The sequence below is a fragment of the Oryctolagus cuniculus genome, chromosome 3, assembly GCF_964237555.1.
Source record: "Oryctolagus cuniculus chromosome 3, mOryCun1.1, whole genome shotgun sequence".
Taxonomy (NCBI): domain Eukaryota; kingdom Metazoa; phylum Chordata; class Mammalia; order Lagomorpha; family Leporidae; genus Oryctolagus; species Oryctolagus cuniculus.
Genome location: NC_091434.1, coordinates 9,667,634 through 9,691,032, shown reverse-complemented (window position 1 = coordinate 9,691,032; position 23,399 = coordinate 9,667,634). Strand labels below are relative to the sequence as shown.

The following is a 23,399-nucleotide window of genomic DNA, read 5'->3' as shown; positions in this document are numbered from 1 at the left end:
CTCCCCAGCCAAAATGATTTGTCTTGGTTGGGCAAGTGTTCTTATCTCTTCACATCACAGCAACTTCAGTCCTCTTGCTGAATAGATGAGCAGGAAAGAAAATAGAAAGTCGGGGGCTTGGCTGGCGCCGTGGATCCGGAGAGAGCAGAGCAAGACCTAGGACGGATCTAGACTGTGCATGTTCACGACTCTTCATGGGTTTGGCTTCTAAGAAGGAACAGAGGAACTGGGGATGGGAGAGTAGCAGGAGAGGGATGTGGAATCAAAATCAGCTTTTTGTGTGATTTTGTTTTTTTGGATGACAGCTGTGACCGCATGTTTAAACACCAGTGGGGGCCGGCGCCGCGGCTCACTAGGCTAATCCTCCGCCTGCGACGCCGGCACCCCAGGTTCTAGTCCCGGTTGGGGCGCTGGATTCTGTCCCGATTGCTCCTCTTCCAGTCCAGCTCTCTGCTGTGGCCCGGGAAGGCAATGGAGGATGGCCCAAGTCCTTGGGCCCTGCACCCGCATGGGAGACCAGGAGGAAGCACCTGCCTCCTGGCTTCAGATCAGTGCAGTGTGCCAGCCATAGCAACCACTTGAGGGGTGAACCAACAGAAAGGAAGACCTTTCCCTCTGTCTCTTTCTCTCTCACTGTCTAAATCTACCTGTCAAAAAAAAAAAGTTGGGGAAAGAGACAGAGACAGAGGAAGATATGAGGAAGAACAGCAAAGGGCAGGAGACAGGGAGCAGTAATGGAAAGGAGGAAATAAAAAGGAAAGAGAAGAGAAAGGGCAGGCAAAGAAAGAGGGAAGGAAGAAACCCCACTTCCCTACCCACACTCTTGGAAGGCAAGCATCCGTTATCTCCTTTCAACATCATGAGTGTCCAGGCACTCAGCCCATGTTCAGCCACAATCAAAAGAAAGGGAAAAAATACACATTTGCTTCACAGTGATGGTGAAGTCATCAATGGGTCCAATGCTAACACTACAGAATAGCGAGCTAAAAAAAAGGAAGAAGTTATATATCCTACAAACACAGCTTTGCTTCTCACACAAGTTGGAATTTTTTACATTTCTGATAGTGCTGATCTCAGCGTCCTTCTCCTATATGGACATGTACTGTGTGCCACTGAACAAGAAAAAACAATTCCTAAGTCTACATACCAGCAGCACTGGGGAAGTCTCTTCTTACTACAAAGCAACTTTGATTTGCAAATGAAGAACCTTCCCTGGCTGATGGACCATGTGGGCTTTATGGACTGGCTGCTGTCCATTAGCTAATCTCAAACCACAGCCTAAGTCACATGAGTACATTTTATTTAAACATCTTTCACGCCCGTACCGTGATTATGGCTTCTTCCCTTATATCTCCCAGGATGGAGTAAGGAGGTATTTGTGGTGTCCACGGGAGGACTGACCTCAGGATGAGGAAAGCTAAATGCTAATTCTGCTCATTCATTAAGTGCATACTCAGTCTCACAGGTCAGGCTTTCTCTCCTGCCATGTGGGATCCAGGAGATGATGCTGGCTACATCAGAACACCTGACACTTTCTGAAACAACAGCAGATATCCATCTAGGAATGAGCACGGCCAGCTTTTCTCAAAGTCAAGGAGAAAGCTCTGTACATAGCCCAGTGCTCCCAGGCCTTCTTCTCCAAAGCACACCATGCACACCCAAAGGGTGTGTCACAGAACTGTCTGGGTTGAGGGCAGAGCATATTCAATTTTCTATTAGTGACTATTTTCATCTTCAAAATCTGAAAACAAATACTACACTACTAATGCCTTGTATACAGACCCTGGTACCCTCGGCCAGTCTGTCTGTAACATGATCAACTCCCATCCAGAACTGGAAGCAACCTCAGGAAGGCTGGGAGTGCTGTGAGAGACCAGGAATTGAAGGTTCCTGCTAACACAGCCACTCAGAGCAGCACAGTTCACTCTGGACTTGTGGACTGCATCATCCAATTTTTTTTTTTTTTGACAGGCAGATTTAGTGAGAGAGAGAGAGACAGAGAGACAGGTCTTCCTTTTCTGTTGGTTCATCCGATTTTAACAAACCCAGTTGAGAGCTAGGTCCATAAAAAGAATGGATGCACAAGCAAACAACAAGAATATGGTGGAGCTGCTTTATCTTGTCCTGACATGACCTATTCCACCTCACCCTGGGGTAAAAGCTGGTGAGACAATTAGAACAGACAAGAAGTCACTCAAGCAATAGTAAAACTACTGAAGCCACTTAAAATTTGGTTTTCTATGTACTTTTGTCAAAAACGTCATTGCCTAAAGTAACTACAGTATGAAGCTATCTCGATGAAGATACACGTACAATAGTGTCTATTTCAGATTTAGCACATTCCTCTAAAATTCGATTTTTTTTAAAGTTTCACTTGCTGTGGAATGATGCTTTTTTTAAAAAAAAGATTTTACTTATTTCTTTGAGAGGTAGAGTTACAGACAGTGAGAGGGAGAGACAGAGAGAAAGGTCTTCCTTCTGTTGGTTCACTCCCCAAATGGTTGCAACAGCTGGAGTCACACCAATCCAAAGCCAGGAGCCAGGTGCTTCTTTCTGGTCTTCCACATGGGTGCAGGGGCCCAGGGACCTGAGCCATCCTCCACTGCTTTCCCAGGCCATAGCAGAGAGCTGGACTGGAAGAGGAGTAGCCAGGACTAGAACCGGTGCCCATATGGGATGCCAGTGCTGAAGGCGGAGGATTAACCTACTGCGCCACAGTGCCGGCCCCTAAAATTCGATTTTTATGTTTGTTTTTAAATACTCATAATTAGCAATCAGTACCTAGGTATAACTGACATATTAATTCATGTGTAATTATCAATGGTGCCTGTTTTGTTTAAAGGGGTGGCTAACTTAAAATGAAAAAAAAAAGTGTGGGAGGCATTATAGGGGGTTTTAGTGACTAAGATAAGCTGATTTTCTCATCATGCTAGTAGGCCTCTAATTCCCTTCCTTTGACTATCTTTCTGAGAATGACTCCAATAAATGTGGCAGGATTACTGATCTCCCCTGCTTTTCCTCTTCTGGGGGTGACCCTTGCTAAGAACTGAAACCAAGATTCCATTGGTCTCTACGGATGCAGCAGGATTCTGCAACATAAAATAGCTGTCTTTTTTATCATCAAGATAAAAGTTTGCTTGTCTTATACAAGATTTATGCTGAGGACTCTGAGGCTCCCGTGCCCTGTGGCTCTCCCTGCACCCAAACCAGGTGCTCCTGATGGGCCAGAACCCTAGAGAATCGGGATGCAGGGAAGGCTGAAGGAACACAAAGACTTTAGGAAACTTCGGGAATGAGGATGAGGAGCAAAGAAATAGCAAAGGAGAAGAGACTTTTACAAAGAACCAGAGTGGGCTCTGAGTGAACAGGGTAGCTCTCTGATGGGAAAAGTGCACCCCTGTTTTGCACTGTTCCAGGAATAGACTACTGGGAAAACATCTTTGTGATAACAGTCACCACATCTCCTGCCCTACGGAAGACTGCAGACATAATAGGTGATGACATGGGAGGACTCTGGCGCTGCTCGTAGGTGTCACAAAAACAACTTTAAAAAGAATACACTGATCAGTCAGCATGGGGGAAATCTAATTTCAGTCGGATCTTCGGCTCACAGGGTAACTCTCCTGGCTCTCAGCATGACAGCTTGCACTTATTCCCATTGCTTCCTGAGCACATGAATTCATAATTCCTGGGTTTGGCTTTTGAGGATGCTGGTGACTCACAAATGCCAATCTGACTAATGTCTCATTTAGAGAACTCAGTAAGCACAGAAGACCAGACATCATCTCTCCTGCCAAGCAATGAACATACGATATTTCAGTAAAAACAGAGCAGTGAACAGACAGCACATCAAGGAGGCACACATCTGCACCTGTTGTTAGCATGGTTTTTATATCCTACTTGCTGGGCAGTCAGGAGCTGAAACACTCAGAGATGTAAAGAGAATTAGTGGTTCATATTTCATAGAGCATTTATGACTTTTTAATGACCATGGGTTATTTATTGCCACTTTGACATCTATATCTTCTTTGCCACCATTTTGTGTATGTCTTTTCAACCTCCACTTTCAAACCAAAGGGAACTATATTTGAGTGAAGACAGAATTGTATTACATAGCACTGCTCCTATGACCCTTTCAAAGTACTTTACAAATGCCTCTTAAACTTCAAAGTAACTTAAGTGTCACTGTTTCCAACTTAGATAAATGTATAAAGACAGGAAGTTCAAATGGATAATATTAGCAATTCAGAGAGGGCTTAACAATTCTGAATAAAGACAGCAAATTGACTTTAAATCTTTAACTCCTCTCCCTCCTAAAACCTGCTAAACTGACCGCAAATGAAAATTTTAAGCTATAAACAAAATGGACAAGATGAATAGGAGAGGACATAGTGCATACCAGCAGTTTCAGCAAGATCTGGAAGCTAAGAAGGCCTGCTGATCCACACATTTAAGCCACATCTTCCAAAGCCAGCCTTATCAAACTGATGTTTTGGCTCTGTCTGTGTTACAGGTCCATTTCTCAAAAGGTTCTCAAATTAAAAGTAGAAGTAAGGATTTTACTTAACGTTGCCTTAAACAAATGGGAAAACCCACACCACAGAACACAACCACGAAACTTCAGAGCCACAGACAAAAAGAAGATTCTAAAGTCTTCTAAGTGTGGGGGAAGGGCAAGTGTGGGAGTAGAATGACATACAAAGGCAAGCAGAATCTAATTTCTCAAAGATGACATGGGATAGCTGAAATCAATAAACAGGACCTGCACAACGTCTAGCAGAAATTATTTCTAGGGGCCACCACCTGCAGTGCCGGCATCCCATATGGGTGCCAGTTCAAGTCCCAGCTGCCCCACTTACAATCCCCTCTATAGATGGCCCAAGTCCTTAGATCCCTGCACCCACATGGGAAACCTGGAAGAAGCTCCTGGCTCCTGGCTTCGGATTGGCCCAGCTCCAGCTGTTGATGCCATCTGGGGAGTGAACCTGCAGATGGAAAACCTCTTTCTTTCTGCTTCTGCCTCTTTGTAACTCTGCCTTTCAAATACATAATTTTTTTTCTAAAAAAAGGAAGTTATTTCTAATCTATACTTACATTTCCAGCCAAATTTTCAAAAAAGTCAGAGGAGAGAAAAGAAATCTTGAGAAACGCAAGGCACATGACCTTTACGTCTTGGAGATGTGCTCCAGTAAAACAAAGGAGTAAACTAAACAAGAGGAAGAAAACAAGGAAATCCAAACAGGAGAGCCTCAGATGTCACCAAATTCCACCAGGACAATGGCCCAGAGACAGAGGTCTCGGGCAGTGATTCCCAGGAGATAGATTCACCATCTCATACGACTGGACAGTTGGGTAGCCTATTGACAGGTAAATAAAGGAACTTCCAAACATGTGGCCCCTGCCCTCCATGCCTGCCAAGGTCATCAGTGTGGACGAGCTGGTGTACCGCCAGTGAGCAGCATACAGGCTCCCCGAAGCCTGCACCCAGGGCCACACGCTGGTCAGGACTCTGCTTCCCCATCTTGGGTTGGTTTATGGGCTTTTTCTTACTTTGGAGCACTTTGTGCAAAGCTGTTTGGGAGGGAGGAGGCACGCACCCCTTGTGGTCTGCATTATGACAGAAGGATCTTAACCGACTGAGTGGGGCCTACGTGCTCTGAACATGGGAGGCACAGTGTTGTCAACCCTGGAAACAGTCTTTCTTTTTTGTAAGATATGTGAATGAAGCATTGGTGTCTTCACCAAGAGGTAGCACGGAGGGGTTCTAAGGAAATAAATGCATAGACCCTCATGTATAGACCTGTGTATAAACAACTTTTGTATATACACATAGGATCACTTTTTTTTTACTTATACAGTTGTACATAAAAGTAGCTGATATTAGTTAAGCCTGTGTCGACAGTTAGGATTTTTTTCACTTGTACATTTGGGACTTTTTTTCTTTTGGTTGATTAAAGTTGCATATGCCCAGTGTGTAGATGAAAAAAAAAAAGATATTTCTTTTGGTCCAAAACAATTTTTTGAAATCCATGAATAGTGATTTCAAAATACACATTTTAGAAGGCTTTTTTGAAGATACCTTGGATTCATGAATTTCAAAAACAATTCTGCACCAAAATAAATTTAGCATTTAATTCCATTTTCCATAAACTTTTTGAAGCACCCTCATATGAAAGGTCATGGAGAAATTCAAATACAAGTGTAAATAAAACTATACCAATTCCAAAAATAATATTTATCTCTATTTATTTAAAAGGCAGATAGACAGAGAAAACAAAGACAGATGGGCAGAGATCTTTCATCCACTGATTCACTCTCCAAATGTCACCAACAGCCAGGGCAAGTCCAGGCCAAAGCCAGGAACCAGGAACTCAATCCATGTCTCCCAGGTGGGTGGTAGAGACTGAGTACTTAAGCCATCACCTGCTGCCTCCTCTGGTGCACATTAGCAGGGAGCTATAATCCAAAGAAGAGCCAGCACTTAACCCGGAGCACCTTAATAAGGGATGCAGGAGCCCCAGGTGGGGTCTTTCTAAAGATGTAGTTCGCTAGTTAGTTAAAAAGCAGTGCAAAAAAGAGAGGAGAGGGGAAAGGAGAAGGAGAGCTGTAGATGGGGATGGGTGGGGGGGGGGAGGGGAAGGGAGAGGGAAAAAGAGATCTTCCATCCACTGGCCTGCACCCCAAAAGGCCTGCTGCACCAATTCCCTGCCCCAAATAAAACATATTTTTAATTGAACAACAAAGTAATCTAAATCATTGTACACTGATGGGACCTTTAGTTGTTACACAAATAATGACAACTAAACTTTCAGAAGTAACCGTAGGTGGAAGATTGAGAAGAGAAAGCAGATAGGGTTATCTCTTCTCCTAAATTAGAAAGCCTAACGCTATTACCTAAAATGAAAGGAAACACTGCGTTTGGAAATAGGAAGCTACGCACGAAAAAGAAACTGCTAAAATAAATGCGGTCACCCCTTCAAGCAGGACTGGATGGTGCAGATGAGATGGAGAAAGTTTTGCTTATTTTCTCATAATTATTTTATGTTTTTTATCTCTCCAAATATTGCCTGGGTAAAATTTAAAACTTAAAAGTTAAAAATCACTTACATAAAAGGTCCAAGTATCTATCAGGGAAGCTACATTCATAGCTGGATTATCTAATATTCTCTTATTTAATGCTCATTGTTTTCCACTTAACAAGCAATAAACCAAGTTGGCCTTAAAGTACCAGATAGTTGGACAAACATTTAACTGTCCCTAATGTAAAAGGCTATGAGAACACTGAAAAACATGACATAAAGAATGTGGAGGCAAAAACACACAAACTGGAGAAAGTCTTTCAAACATTAACTTCTCTCATTTTAGAGTTCTATTTGTATAAACCAGATTTTCATTAAAGTTATGGTAAGCTTCTAAGAGTCTCTAAGAAGTTGTACGATCTCTGCAGGAAACCATAAAGCACATGATTAATGAGTTTTTACCAGATTAATTGGTTTTCTGTGTGGGGTTTCCGTGGGTTGCTAACAAATGAAGTCTCGTACGCAAGAACAGTATTTTATCCAAAGAATTAATCCAGGAAAACATGCACAAGAATTAACATAGTTTCTAAATAAATAAAACCTAAATTCAGATAATAATTAAATGAAATTTTCAGAGCTAAAAAAACAAATTGTTTCAGGGACAAACAATGCAAACAGGAAATCACAAGGGGAAAATAACCACATAACAAGGTACTTTTCTCAGATGTGCACATTATACTCATAATATTTTCCATATAATTTTCAAAATTATGCTTAAAGCCTTTCTGGGAATGTAGGAGCAAGCATTTATCTGCATGCCTGCGGTGTACTGTGAATATTTTACAAACACTGCTTAATACGCTCACTACACAGGAACTTAAACTACAAATACTCATGACTTCCTGTAAGAAACGTGACTTTAAATTTTAAGATATCTATTCTTTTACAAAATATTTGATAAAGAAATGAACTTAAAAAGGAGATCAGGCTCAGCATATGAGCAAGATGCTCCTTTTAGAGACTCACCTTCCTTTTTCTACTTTTCTAGTAGCTTCTTAGGCTCAACAAGTAACAAACTTAACTGGAGCAATCGGTTAACTACAAGATTACATACAATAGCATCATGTATCATGTTTGTGTGTGTATGTTTATGTTATGCATATGTGCATGTACATTACATGTTGTGTGCCTGTATTTATATACATCGTATGTACATATCATATGTTGTTTGTATATATATACACACATATGGCATGTTTGTGCTTGTGTATATATATGTATACATATACATATAACATCATATATATATATAAACATCATACAGTTGGCCTCTGTATTGGTGGTTTCCACATCTGTAGATTTAACCAACTGCAGATTGAAAACATTTTTCAACATTGTATCTCTACCATACATGGACAGCGTTTTCCTCTTGTAAGAATTCCTTAAACAACATGGTATAACAATATTTACATAGCATTTACATTATATTGAGTGTTATAAGGAATTTAGGGATGATTGAAAGTACATAGGAGGGCTGCATAGGTTATGTGTGAATTCTGCACCATTTTAAATAAGGAACTTGAACACTTGTGGGTTTTGGTATCTGTGGGGCATCCTGGAACTGATCTCCAGCAGATACTGACAGATGAACTGTGTGTGTGTGCAGGTGTGTGTGTGTGTGTGCACACATGTGTATGCACGCCTGAGTACATACTTGGAAATTCTCTCATTTCTAGAATTCCTCAATTATAAGGAAATCACCTGCAACAGGCGAAACGATGGCCACCCAAAGAGATTAGGTTCTAATCCCCAGAGCCAGTAAATTGACTTGATAAGGAAATTGGATCTTTATAGATTTGATGACACTAAGGATCCTGTGATGGGAAACCTGTCCTGGATTACCCAGAGGGCACTGAATCCAAGCAGAAGTGTCGTTGTAAGAGACAGGAAAGGCGGAGGGAGACTGGACACAGATCAACAAGGAGAAGGCGATGTGACCACAGAGACAGAGATGGAGGGATGCGGCCATAAGTCAAGATCACCTGCAGCCCTCACGACCTGCAAGAGGCCAAGAAAGGACTCTGCACTAGCACCTGTGGACGCACTGTGGCCCTGCAGGTACCTCTGTTTCTGCCCAGGGATGCTGGCTGTGCACTTCTGGCCTCCAGCTCTTTGCAGATACATTTTCTGTTGTTTCCAGCCACTTTGCCACTAAGCAGCCCTCTGGAAACCAGCGCACCATCCTGTCGAATGCCTCTGACTAAGCTGACAGTTACGATGCTGAGGGCAGCAGCAAGCCACAGTCAGATAGGCAAAGCCACTTTGTCAGAGACTGTGGCAACACTGACAAATGTCTAAGTCACCAGCTCAGAGGGAGCTGCTTTCCAAACCACCCCAGTTAGAATGGAGGTTCTTACAGGTAGCTTTGCAGACAAACTTCTCATTTCCAAAGATGTCGCCCCCCCTCTTCGTGGAGGAACGACACTAAGCCCTGCCTAGGCTTCATATCCGAGTCACGGCACCATTATGTCGCTCCCCCTCTTCGTGGAGGAACGACACAGGACCCTGCGCTGTTCTTTCGTCTGCTCGGCCCTCCCCAGGTTTGCTGCTGGTTCTTCCCGGGTTGGCTACCGACCCTTCCACCTCCATGGAAGGGCGGTTCCCCCTGCCACTTTCCCCACTTCCGCGGGGGAGCGGCACACCGCCGGCCGGCTCTCTCGGGGGCTGCACAGGTATTCCCCTTAGATGTTCCTGGTGCATGCCGTCTCTCTCCTCCTTTATAGTCCTCCTCTGCCAATCCCAACTCGGCTGCCCACACACCGAGTACGCTGCTCTCCTCCAATCAGGAGCAAGTCCTACAGTTTATTGGCTGAACTGGAGGCAGCTGTGTAGAAGCTGTTTTCTCCTCTCCCAGCGCCATATTGTGGGAGAGCAGATGCATAGAATAAGTCTTAATTCCAGTAACTCAGTCCAGTCCGGGTTGCTCCCCACACAAAGAAATACTTTTCTTTAATTATCTTTTTTATAATATTTTATTTTTACTTTTTAATTAGTTTTTACTGATTCCATGTGATTTGTAGATACAATTCTAAGAACATAATGATATTATCTCTCTCTCTTTTTTTTTTTTTTTGACAGGCAGAGTGGACTGTGAGAGAGAGAGAGAGACAGAGAGAAAGGTCTTCCTTTCCGTTGGTTCACCCTCCAATGGCCGCCACGGCCGGCACACGGCGCTGATCCGATGGCAGGAGCCAGGTACTTATCCTGGTCTCCCATGGGGTGCAGGGCCCAAGTACTTGGGCCATCCTCCACTGCACTCCCTGGCCACAGCAGAGAGCTGGCCTGGAAGGGGGGCAATCGGGACAGAATCCGGCGCCTCGACCGAGACTAGAACCCGGTGTGCCGGCGCCGCAAGGCGGAGGATTAGTCTAGTGAGCCGCGGCGCTAGCCATGATATTATCTCTTTAAAACTTAATTTTGGGGCCGGCATTGTGGCACAGCGGGTTAACGTCCTGGCCTGAAGTGCCGGCATCCCATATGGGCACCAGTTTGAGACCCGGTTGCTCCACTTCCCAGCTCTCTGATATGGCCTGGGAAAGCAGTCAAAGATGGCCCAAGGCCTTGGGCCCATGCACCCCCATGGGAGACCCTGAGGAAGTACCTGGCTCCCGGCTTCAGATTGGCACAGCTCTGGCTGTTATGGCCAATTGGGGAGTGAACCATTAGATGAAAGACCTCTCTCTCTCTCTCTCTCTCAGCCTCTTCTTTCTCTGTGTAACTCTGACTTTCTAATAAATAAATAAATCTTAAAAAAAAAACCTTAATTTTGGGGCCAGCGCTGTGGCATAGTCGCTAAGCCTCTTCCTGTGGCACCAGAACACCACATAGGGGTCCCTTGGTGTCCCGGCTGCTCCTCTTCTGATCCAGCTCTCTGCTATGGCCTGGGAAAGCAGTAGACGAAGGCCCAAGTGTATGACCCCTTCAGATAAGCTCAGCTCTGGCCATTGCAGCCATCTAGGTAGTGAACCAGCAGATGGGAGATCTTTCTCTGTGTCCCTCTGTGTCAGGAACTCTACTTCTCAAGTACATAAATAAAACCTTAAAGCAAAACTCCTAATTTTAAAAGTAATGTTTGGTGCTGAAAGTGTAGAAAATGAAGATAAGTGGTATGGAGGATAGGGTGGGAAGGATCACTATGCTCTTAAATCTGTATTTAGAAATATATAAATTTTTTCATGCTATATAAATTTTAAAAAATTAAAAATTACAATGTAAAAAAAGAAAATGAAGATGAGTAAAAAATAAGAAAATCAAGTTTTACCTATAATCTCATTATTCTAGGATTACTTCTTTTCCCATGTTAGCATACATTATCCAGCCTTCTGATATAGATGCCTACATATAATTATTTTATTTTATATATTTTTAAAATAGAGCCCCAGTAATATTTTGCAATCATTTTTAGTCATTTAAAACATCATAAACATTTTCTATATCAAAATAATTTCTACAACAGAAGTTTTAATGCCTACATATTTTCTGTAGTATTATTGAGGTCACATTTTTATGATATTCTTTTTAGACAGTTAAATAATTTCTCCATTCCTCACTAATGAATCTTTGCTGATCTCCCAAGAGTTTTTTAAAGCAAAGAAGTGGACTAATGTAGTCAGGAGCATTACAGATTTGGAGATATATAAACATAGATTTTGACATTAGTCCAAATGTTAAGCTTTAATGCCAATTAGGATTCCTCCCTTAAGTAACAGGGTCATTTGCAACCACAAGCCTCACAGCATGGGGGTCAACCAGAAATAAAACTTTTGAAGGCTCCAGGGACCGTTTAGTGGGGCAGTATCTCCAACGCACCCATCATCTACCGGAAGGAGTACCCAACAAGCAAGTCTACAGTGCATCTTTTTTTTTTTTTTTTTTTTTTTTAAATTTTTTTTTTTTTTTGACAGGCAGAGTGGACAGTGAGAGAGAGAGACAGAGAGAGAAAGGTCTTCCTTTGCCGTTGGTTCACCCTCCAATGGCCGCCGCGGCCGGCGCGCTGCGGCCGGCGCACCGCGCTGATCCGATGGCAGGAGCCAGGAGCCAGGTGCTTTTCCTGGTCTCCCATGGGGTGCAGGGCCCAAGCACCTGGGCCATCCTCCACTGCACTCCCTGGCCACAGCAGAGGGCTGGCCTGGAAGAGGGGCAACCGGGACAGAATCCGGCGCCCCGACCGGGACTAGAACCCGGTGTGCCGGCGCCGCTAGGCGGAGGATTAGCCTAGTGAGCCGCGGCGCCGGCTTACAGTGCATCTTAACCAGCATTCACTGTGTGTCAACTCCACAAGGCTAAGTACAGAAAACAGGCAGAACAATAATCATTGCCCTAAAGTGAAGGTAATTCCCAACGTGAAAAGATTTGCATCAACAATAACAAAGGTGAGCTCATGGAGAATAGAGAGCATTACTTAAGCAGTTATCCTCAATCAGGGCACATAGCCAGGAAGCTGACACTGAAATTGCAAAGAAAATACCCTTCCATACTAGGTTTCCTTACAACAGCTACTAGTCTACACATTAGTCTATATCTTGATATGGCAGTCTACATCCTGAACACATATACAAGGTGATTCAAAAAGCTCATGGATGTTGAATTAAAAGATACCTATTTTGGTGCAAAAAACTTGAAATGCATGCATCGATTTTTCATAACACATTTTCCATGAACTTTTTGACAGCTCTCATACATCCACATCAATAATAAAATCAGCGCACTGAGGCTTCAGCTATCTCTCAAGTCATATCCACTTGCTCTCCTTGAGTCCTCTGAGACCAGAACAGGAGGGCTGGAGAAAGTGCCCTAGGAGGAGGAAGAAGAGGGAGGAGCAAGGCTGAGGGAGTTTCAGCTCTTGGTGGGCAGAAGGAGCTAACTACAGTTTATATATTGTCTCTTGTCCAATGACTCTCCTCTCTCCCTGGTCTTTGGACATCACAGGAAGGTGCAACATGGAGGTTTGGGCGTCAGTGCTGGTCTCAGCCCTCCATCTCCTCGGGGACCCTGCTCTTGGACTGATTCCCTGATTCATACAGCAAGGTGCACTTTGGAGGTCCCACTGATACTTCAAAGTTTACAAGCTTGAACTCCTGTTTCCTGAAGTCCTGCTTTTCTTTCTCTATTCCTAACCACGAGCAGTGGCTTTACAAAAATAGAGACCTGACTGGACAGACTGAAAAGGGACTTGGGATTTCTCCAGTGAAAAAGGAGTCATCCTTGCAGCAGACAGACAACGTCCCTGCAAACACAAGGCTTGGTTGATGTGCATGCTCAGCTGCCAGCAACATGACCATGGGGTGTGCCCCGTAGCTTGTCATACTAAGACTCAACCCCTGTGGGCAAAACAGAAAGATAATTCCAAGTGTTGCAGGGAACGGGCTAGGGCTGTAATGGAAGGGAGAAGCAACCTTGCTCTGTGACCTGAGGACACCCTGCAATTTTTCCTACTGCTGTTTCTTTCACTGTTGTGTTTATTTGTCTCACTCAGGGTCAGGAGCCCTGTTGTATTCTTCGGGACTTCCTCTTGTTGCCTCTTTAAAGCATCACCTTCCCTCTTTCTGACACATCCTTGACTACTTTCGGTGGAAGTTGGGGTTCCAAGGACACTAGCTTCCTCCCAGCTCCAGAAACGAAGCAAGCACAAGGATTTCTTTAGGTGTGAACATGTGACATACCCCACCCAGTCAAAGTCAAGCTCAAGACAGGGACAGATGCTTCGGTGCAGCAGTTAAGATGTCAGCTGGGACGCCGACATCTCATATCAGAGTGCCTGGGTGCAAGTCCTGGCTCTGTGTGCACCATGCGAGGCAGTGGGTAATGGCTCAAGTACCAGGGATCCTGCCACCACAAGGGAGTCTCGTTAAATCTTAGGTTCCTGGCTTCTGCCTAGCCAAACATGACTGTTGCAGGCATTTGGGTACTAAACCAGTAGATGGAAGATCTCTTGATATATCTCTCCCTCTCAAATAGAGAGAGATATTTTAAAATAAAATTTTTAAAAAATTATTTTAAAGTTCAAGACAACTTCTTGGAGTGCTGGAGTAAAACCTCCCACAGCTTGCTGATTTGGACACTTGTAGCCGGGAACTTCAATGCACATTTTTATTAGAAGAAGAAAAGTTACTCTTGTTGGGGTTGTGGGGGAGGCCTGTACCATGATGTAGCTGGTAAAGCTACCACCTGCAGTGCCGGCATCCCATATGGTGGCCGGTTTAAGTCCTAGCCGCTCCACTTCTGATCCAGCTCCCTGCTAATGCACCTGGGAAAGCAGTGGAAGATGGCCCAAGTCCTGGGGTCCCTGTTCCTGCATGGGAGACCCAAAAGAAACTCCTGGCTCCTGGCTTCACAACAGCATAGCTCTGGCCATTGTGGCCATTTGGGGAGTGAAACAGTAGATGGAAGATTTCTCTCTCTCTCTCTCTCTCTCTCTCTCTCTGTGCCTCTGCCTCTCTGTAACTTTGCCATTCAAATAAATAAATAAATAACTATTTAAAAAAAAAAGTGGGCCAGTGCTGTAGCACAGTGGGTTAAAGCCCTGGCCTGAAGTGCCGGCATCCCATATGGGCACTGGTTCTAGTCCTGGCTGCTCCTCTTCCAATCCAGCTCTCTGCTATGGCCTAGGATAGCAGCAGAAGATGGCCCAAGTCCTTGGGAGCCTGCACCCATGTGGGAGACCCAGAAGATGCTCCTGGCTCCTGGCTTCGGATCAGCATAACTCTGGCCATTGTAGCCACCTGGGGAGTGAACCAACAGATGGAAGACCTCTCTTTCTCTCTGTCTCTACCTCTCTCTGTAACTTTGCCTTTCAAATAAATAAATAAATCTTTAAGAAAAAAAAAGCTAGATGTGGGGACAAGCAAAAGTGACAAATAGTTAGATTGTTCAAGACTTCCAATAACCCCCTGGAGTATATCTAAAGTCACATGCCCCATGTTAGAATTTACAGATTGGACGGTCAATAAATCTCATTGATTAAGTCCATTAAAATTAGGTTTTCTGTTATTTCAACACAAAGCATCCAAAACTATTGTTTGTATGTGTGATCCTATTAACAACTAGAATATATTTAGGTGTGCAATATATCATGAGTTTGCAATGTAGCTGTGTGAATGAAAGCAGAAAGAAAAGGAAGGAAGGAGGGAAGGGAGGAAGGAGGGAGGGAGGGAAGGAAGAGGGAGGGAAGGAAGGAGGAGGGAGGGAAGGGAGGAAGGAGGAAAGGAGGGAGGGAGGGAGGGAAGGAGGAAAGGAGGGAAGGAGGAGGGAGGGAAGGGAGGAAGGAGGGAAGGAGAAGGCAGGGAAAATCAGAATATTTACAAGTCTAAAAAAGTAAAAGCCACAGAAAACTAAAAGCTTGTCTCTCAAACAACAGACACTAACTCCTATCAACGTTTTGCTTCCTGCATTTGAGAAGCAAACAGATGTGAATGTGCTTTGATTTGTTTATAAGTGTGTCTGAGAAAGAATGAAGGGAAAATAAATTAGATATCAACCACTCTGAATTTAGAGTCTGCTTTACATATTACTATTCTTTGTTTCATTTGATTGTCTCTTGATATTGAAATCAGACTTATTTTGCAAGGGAAAGTCTGCATAATTAGAATAACTGGATTCCTGCAATGCCCAAAATGACCTCCACCAAGAAAGGGATGCAGAGATGCATCCGAGGAGGAGGAGGACAACATCATCATCAAAGCAATGTTTCCTCTGTCATTAATGAGTAAAAAGTGGGCCTTTGTTTAGAGTGAGCAAAATGGGAAAACATGACTATATTTCTCATTAAATCCATAACAGATCAAACAAACACAAAGATTTAAACACAGAAAACAGATACATGTGAAGCTAATTTGGAATATCTCAAATCAAATCAAGAGCCCTTTTCATGTGATAAGCTGAATGGCTGGGTTTCACTTCTGAGCCAGCCATTGTACTCAAGCTCTCCATGGGATCTGGGGAGTGCTTGCAAAACCTTCAGCCCAGGGACATCTCCCCCGGTCAGGCAAAGCTGCAAATCGACCATCTCCCTCCTGGGAGCTGGGGTCGGACTATTCAGACCACTGCCGAGTGCAATGAAGTGTGGCAAAGGCAGTAGGAAACCTGTGATGGTTTGGGAGTTACAGACTCCTTCCTGGAAACACACTCATTCAATGATTTCTGCCTTCATAAACTGGAAGAAGACATCAAGACCCTGAAATGGGGTTTCACACCACACCAGGCGAAGTGCCTAGCTCAGGGCAGGCAGAGCCTTCTGTGCAAAGCAGCCTACGTGAGAGGATGGAGGAGCAGAGGCTGCTGGACACTTGCTGAGCTGCAGGATGAAGACAAGGAAGTCTCCGCGTGGGCAGTGGGGGCTCAGAAAAAGGAGGGGAGCGGGAAGAGCTGGGCTGCTGGGGTGAACCTGGCCAGACGGTCTTTCTTCCTTGAACTAAATTTGAGAATATGAGTGATGCATCTGGGGTTAAATTACATGATGCTTTTTATATACTCTCCTTATATTTTCTGGTTTTTGAAAGAAAAGAAAAAGCTCAAATCCAGGAGCTAGTGTTGTGGCACGATGGGTTAAACCACTGCTCGTGACACTGGTATCCCATATCAGAGCACTAGTTCACGTCCCAGCATTGCTTCTGGTGCAGCTCCCTGCTAACATGACTGAGAAGTTGTTGAGGGTCTCTGCTTGGGTCCCTGCTACCCTCCTGGGAGACCCAGATGGAGTTCCTGGCTCCTGGCTTCAGCCTGGCCCAGCCCTGGCTGTTGTAGCCATTTGGGGAGTGAACCAGAGAGGAAAGATCTCCCTTGCTCTGCCCTGCCCCACCCTGCCTTGCTGTCACTCTGCTTTTTAGATACTCTAGACTTGTGGATTCAAGAGTACACGAGATACCCTGACCCTGGTGCCAGCCTATGAGGGGTACAGAAATGGAGACCTACAGAAAAGAAAGCACTCGCTCAATACCACATGGCACAACCAGCCAACTCGTGTCCAGAGATAGCTGTGGAGAGACATGAAGACCGGTCCATGGCATCTATTGGGGTGAGCACAGGCTATGGAGTCCAACTGCCAATTACTGCCAGGCTCTACCAATTACTCACTGAGATGGGCAAAGGAACCTCTCTATTCCTCAACTAGCTCGTCTATAAAATGGGGCTGCACACTGTCAGGCTGTCATGAAGATGAAATACTTCCATATGCTGAAAAGTGCGCAGATGAGTGCTCCCTGTGTTACACATCTGCTCTTGGGCATCTCTATTTTATTACTTTTTATGATTTTTATTTGTCTTATAATCTATAAAAGCTTTGAGAATGCTGCTAGCCAGGTCTGGAGGTAAATCATACAAAGCAATGCAGTTCCCAGGAGCCTAGAGTGGCACACACAGAGCACCCCCGATGCAGGAATGGCAAGGCCCAGTTCTGCCTTAGAAGTCAGCTCCTGGCCCAGGGCTGCAAGTCCATTCTGACTGTACCTATGCCGGCCAGCCCCAAACATCAGATTCCACCCCAGCCTTTACCTCAAAGACTGCCTGTCCCTTTATGCTCTCTCTTTGAGCTCCACGTGTGGCTCATTCTCCCCAGAATTAAGTGATATATTTTAAAGTGCATGCTCCTGTTTCTATCAACAATTGAGAGCCTGAATCGGCCTAGAATTTGCCTACCAGGGTTTTCTGACACACATGTACATTTTGGAAGGCCTTGTGATTTATTTATTTGGGCACTCTCCTAATTCCTTCTACTTGGCTGTACACTGCTTCCTCCACCACACCTACTCTGATTGCTTCTGCCAAGATTCCACGCACACAGTAGGTTTCCATGGCTATGAATCAGATGATGTTTGCTAACAAACGGAAGCCACCTGGGATTCTATCGCACTGGGCAGGATGAGAGGCATGTGACAAACAGTGTTCGCTGCCGCAGAGTCAGACACAGCATCTGATACGCAAAACCCTTTCAACAAGAAGCCTAATGGGATGCAGTGGGTTGCATGGTTAAATAACACAACTCCAGGAAAAACAGTGGCAGCAAAAGAGGAGAACACACAAAGACCCAGCTGCCTGAAACATGAATAGCCCAGCAAAGCCAGCCCGGCAGGACCCACAGGGAATACAGATCAGAAGAAATGGGAACTCTGAGATGACCGTGGGTCTCCATGGTATTAACCGTATCCCATTTCAACCCCCTTCCCTTTGCCTTCTCCTTCCTCTTTTCCTCCACAAACTCAATGTTATGCAAGCAGGACTTGAGAGCTGTCAGCAAAAAAGAGCAGTGTGGAGCTAGAGGGTCCCGTGTGCTGGCCCGGCAGCTGGGCCTGGGCTACATTATGCTCATTATTCCTGGGACACGTGAGCGAGTGACAGAGTTCCTTCTGCAGCTGGCATCTTGAGAGCTATGTTGCTCACAAGAATTAGAGCACAAACACTGGACTTTGTTCTTGAAGATGATCGGAAAACCTTGTGGGAAGTCTGGGGGTTTTCAAAAGAAACTTGAAGGTTGAAACACCTACCTTTGTCTTTTTTCAACCAAGGACTATGACTCCGAACACAAACATGATACTGCCCTTGAGAACTAAAGGAAGTAAATCCAGTTACCATTTAGATGATGAAGTTGTAGTACACAGTTTGGAGAATGGCACAGTGAGAGTTCTCAGACAGAATGATAATGCTGGATAGGACCTCAAGAGGCCCTGGCCCTCGTCCCTGATGATTATCCATGCCCAGAATTTCCTCTTCAGGATTTCTAGCAATACAGACACCAAAGATGTCTAACAACCTAGTGGGGTGCTAGTTCGACCCTGTGTCTAACTGAAAACATTACTTCATTTTGCTGTATCTTGCCGGCCACATGCCGGGATACCAGGGCAGCCTTCACCCTCCTTGGTGTGCTCTTCTGAATTCCTATTATTTTTTTCCAACATCCTTTCAGTAGTAAAACAAATGAACAAACCCTAAGGCAGTACACAGAAAAAAAAATCAGTCTATGAATCGTGACCCCCATACTCCTTTTCAAAACAAGGATGGTTTTTATTCCCTTAGCAAATATCTCATACCTCCTCCGTGTTTGTTCCCCTCACCCCACCCAAACACACACAAGCTTTTTTATGCCTAGATTAAAATGCTGGGTTCTTTTCTTTCTGTAATTGTGGGATTTTTTCCCCCTTCTTTTTTGGACACACTCTGAAGATTTTATCACCCTCAACTCTGCTCTGTATATTTGTCCCTGTGGACTGCATCTTGCTTTGAAGAAGGTACAGCAGATTTGGTCTCACACTACTTGTAAATTCATGAGCATTTTTATAATTCCTTGGTATCACCCACTCACCAAGAACGTTAACGATGGTGGACCCAAGGCCAGTTCTGTGGACTCAACTCTCTCCAGCTAAAGCTGAGTCCCTGGCAACTGCCCCTAGGGAGCTGGGCGTTCACCTTACCAGAGACCCCATTCAACATCATTTTTAAAGATGCAGTCATATAACTCACTTGCCTAAAGCTCACTGTAATTAGAACAAAATCTCAACTCCTTGCCATGACCACAGTGCTCTTCCAAGCCCAACCCCATTACTCAACACAACCTCCCAGGTACTCAGGCTCTCTCACCAACCAATGCTGGCTGATGCGTATTTTTTCCTCCCTGGCCCACCAGCTAGCAGCTAAATGCTATGAAGATGCTGGTCTGTCTTCTCACACTGTGCCTCAGGACCTGGCAGAGACTGAGCACATAGTGAGCTGCATGGAATGAATGGAAGTGTGGAAGGTTTGAGCATACACCACTGCCCAAGACGGCCAGAGGTTCCAACCTGACCTGGGCTGCCCAGGAACCACTGCTCCAGTAATAAGAGAAAGAGAAAGGAAGGGTAGATCAAGCAATAAGGACATAGCCACAAGGTCATGAGAAATCCATATGCAAACATGCATTTTCTTTGCTTCTTTTTTCCCACTGTTCAAAACTAATTTCCGATAACACAATATGTACAAAACACATTTCTGTGTTCCCCTAAACCAATCACTGTATTCATCAACTTAAGGAACAAAGAAGAGCATATGAGAAAGAATCCAAAAGCTCACCAAAATTATCTTTCATTTCTAGGATTTTTCCAGGCTGGCATTATAGTTTGCATAAATGAAAAATGCTCTTTTATAGATTCTGAGGCATGAATACGAGAACAAACTTTGGGAGCTGAAGCAAAGCAAAAATGCAGAATCACCCTCAAAGGACGCAGAGAGTGCAACTACTGAAAAACTGGTTTAGTTTTTTTTTTTTTAATTCATTAAAAAATGTCTTATTCAGATTGCAAATACAAAGGGAAGAAGTATAATTAAGGCTCAAACTTGGTTTGGAGGCCTGAAGTGTCACAGTGCTAGAGAATGTGGGGAGAATATGATCTTATTCATGCATAATAAAGCCTATGTCTTTAATGTGTGCCCCCAAATGATGAAGATTACAAGGGCAAGATATGAATTCAAAAGCCATCAAGGGTCTCAAGGCCACTCCTCCTTGAACCTGTCCCAGCAAGAGAACCCCTGTGGGCCATGCACCCTGTACCTTGCAGCCGCTGTGGGTCCTCATTTTCATCAGTGGTGTAGTAGTGCACAGCTCGATGGCTTCTGGCTCATGGAAGATGACCGCTGGCAGAGGCTCCTTCTTCAGTGTTAGGACATTCAGCTTGGACTTCAACATGGTCTGAAAGTGCTGAAAAGAATAAAGGATGCCAAAAGTAGTTAAATCATCTGGACTTGTGTGAGTGCAACTGTATATCAAAGCCAGTAGCAAAATCTATGTTTTATTAACTCAGGTTTAGTAGGGGAGGTCAAGAGATATTTAGTCTCTTGGATGAGGCATGGGTAGGTGGTTGACACTGCTGTCAAGATGCTACGATAATGAACTACAAGAAAGCCTATCCCTTGGCAGAGACCATGAAGACAGGGATCCGTGGTACAGTTGCCCCATCCAGGACCATATGTTCTGAGAAACTCCTCCAAGATCTGACATACAGGTGAAATCTTAGAGATGAAATCTTTATGTATGAGGATGTTACAACAGCTATTTTGGGAAAAGTCTAGAGATAGTGAAGAAGAACAGAACAGATGAAGAGGTACACCAGACTCCTTCTGCCTCCCCCAGTTCTTTCATGCACCTGCTATAAAACCTCAGGGAATTCGCTATTACATCTCACTGGGCCATTTTTATCTGCCAGGCCCTAGGTAAAGATCCACTGTATATGTAACTCCTGTTGGACCTGTTTCAAAACACACTCAGAAGGTGATCATATTTTATCACTGCTATCTATTGCACACAATTCATGGCCCCATCTTTGCTTGGTCTCTTATAACAGCATCCAAACTGGCACCATCTCCTCCAACCTTGTCCCTAGTGAAAGTGTTGCCACATGGTGGCTGGAGGGATCCCTTTAACATCTACTAGTGGTATCCCAGACCTCTACTCAAATTGTTGCCAAGTCTTTGTATCTTCTCATAGAAAATCTCAAGTCCTGACCTCGGTCTTCAAGGCCATGCATGATTCAGGGGCTCTCTTCTTCTCTGATTTCATCTCCTATTCCTCACTTAGGGATCCCGTCAGAGTGGTCTCCTCCTTCTTCTGAGAGTAAGCCAAAGACACACTCGCCCTGGGACCTCTAAACAGGGTTCCCTGTCCCTAGATATCTATAAGCAAGCCTTGCTTGTTCACCTACATGGGGATTTTCTCTCCTCATCAACAGGATACAGCAGAGTGCACAAGCAGCCTGTGCAATCACATAAGGCTCTATGCATAAAGAGCACACTATTCAGAGGGACGCCATATTTGATTTAATGCTTTTGATTTAATGTCACCACCTTGAAATTCTTAATAATTTTATCTTTGGACTTGTATTTCATAAGCAAAGTCCAATGGTCAGCAGAACATATTCACACACACAAGGTGTCTTTTCAAAAATTCCATGAAAATGTGTATTAAGGAAAACCTATGCAGCTGGCACTGCAACACACTAGGCTAATCCTCCACCTGCGGCACTGGCACTCCAGGTTCTAGTCCCAGTTGGGGTGCCGGTTCTGTTCCGGTTGTTCCTCTTCCAGTCCAGCTCTCTGCTGTGGCTCAGGAAGGCAGTGGAGGATGGCCCAGGTGCTTGGGCCCTGCACCCACATAGGGGACCAGGAGGAAGCACCTGGCTCCTGGCTTCGGATCTGCACAGCGCCCTGGCTGTAGTGGCCATTTGGGGGGTGAACCAACGGAAGGAAGACCTTTCTCTCTGTCTGTCTGTCTAACTCTGCCTGTCAAAAACAACAACAACAAACAACAACAACAAAAAAACCTATGCATGGATTTTTAAGATCAAAATAAATTTAACTCCATTTTTCCAGGAACCTTTTGGAGAACTCTCGTATATGAGTAAAGGAGGTATTCATTCCACGTGCCTCTCCCATTCTTGCTACTTATATGCATTAGTCACGTCCGGTACTACAGAATCCTGAGAGCTGTAATGACACAGGGATGTAGCAAGAGTCAAAAGGCATACATCCAAGATAAGCATGTTGAGTCTGTGACTAAGCATGGGCACTTCCATGTGCAGAGGCCTCGCCTGGCTTCAAATGCAGAAGCAAGTCAGCTGTGTTCTAAGAATTGTGAACTGCCAAGGAATCCCATCAGCCCCTTTCCCACCCACCCTTCTCTCTTCCCTGTGAGAAGCCAGCATGTGGGTGAAGATGGCACCTTAGAAGGAAAGGGAAAGGCAGGATTACTGCAGCCCTGCTCCTGTGAGATCCTCCCAACTCAGGAGCCTGTGGAATCACATAAGGCTCTATGCATACAGAGCACAGTACTCAACGCTGAAGGGCGCCAGCAGAATGGGCATCTGCCAACGGTGCCATCTGAACAGGGCTGTTGGTTCTGTGCAGGGCTTTCACTGTTCTGCTAAAAAATTAAGTGCAGTAGGAATGAGAACGTACAAACTGTGCAATTTCAATGATCCTGCTCTTATATTTGCATTTAAAGTGGGCACCCTACAATAAAAAGATGAATACTAAGTTCTTGACAATAAACTAAATTCTTAATTTCTTTACTTAGAGCACTGACTAGATTATAATAATAACAAAACACCATGATTTCCAGAAATAGATTCACAGAAAATGGAAAATGCTTTATGTTTTAGAATATTTAATGGCATTCCCCCTCCTCTGCTTTTGGAATAAGACATAGACTTTTCCCTTTGCACTGGGCCCCACAAATTGTGTATGTTGTTCTGCACACATAAATCCTCACCACTGTATATTCATTTCCCTTGTTGTTTTTTTTTTTTTTTTTAATTAGAGAGACAAAGAAAGAGAGCTCCTATCCAATAGTTCACTTTCCAAATG

General features: G+C 44.3%; 1 protein-coding gene across 5 annotated transcripts in view; it reads right to left on the bottom strand.

Moving 5' to 3' along the window:
- The window catches only part of PID1 (phosphotyrosine interaction domain containing 1), a 349,321-nt gene that overhangs the window by 129,431 nt on the left and 196,491 nt on the right, over positions 1-23,399 (bottom strand). For all 5 annotated transcript variants that reach the window (XM_051849081.2, XM_070070104.1, XM_008259278.4 and 2 more), the window contains one exon: positions 20,593-20,739. In XM_051849081.2, coding sequence (XP_051705041.1) covers positions 20,593-20,727 — 135 coding nt within the window. In that variant the 5' untranslated portion in view covers positions 20,728-20,739. The remainder of the gene's footprint in view (positions 1-20,592; positions 20,740-23,399) is intronic.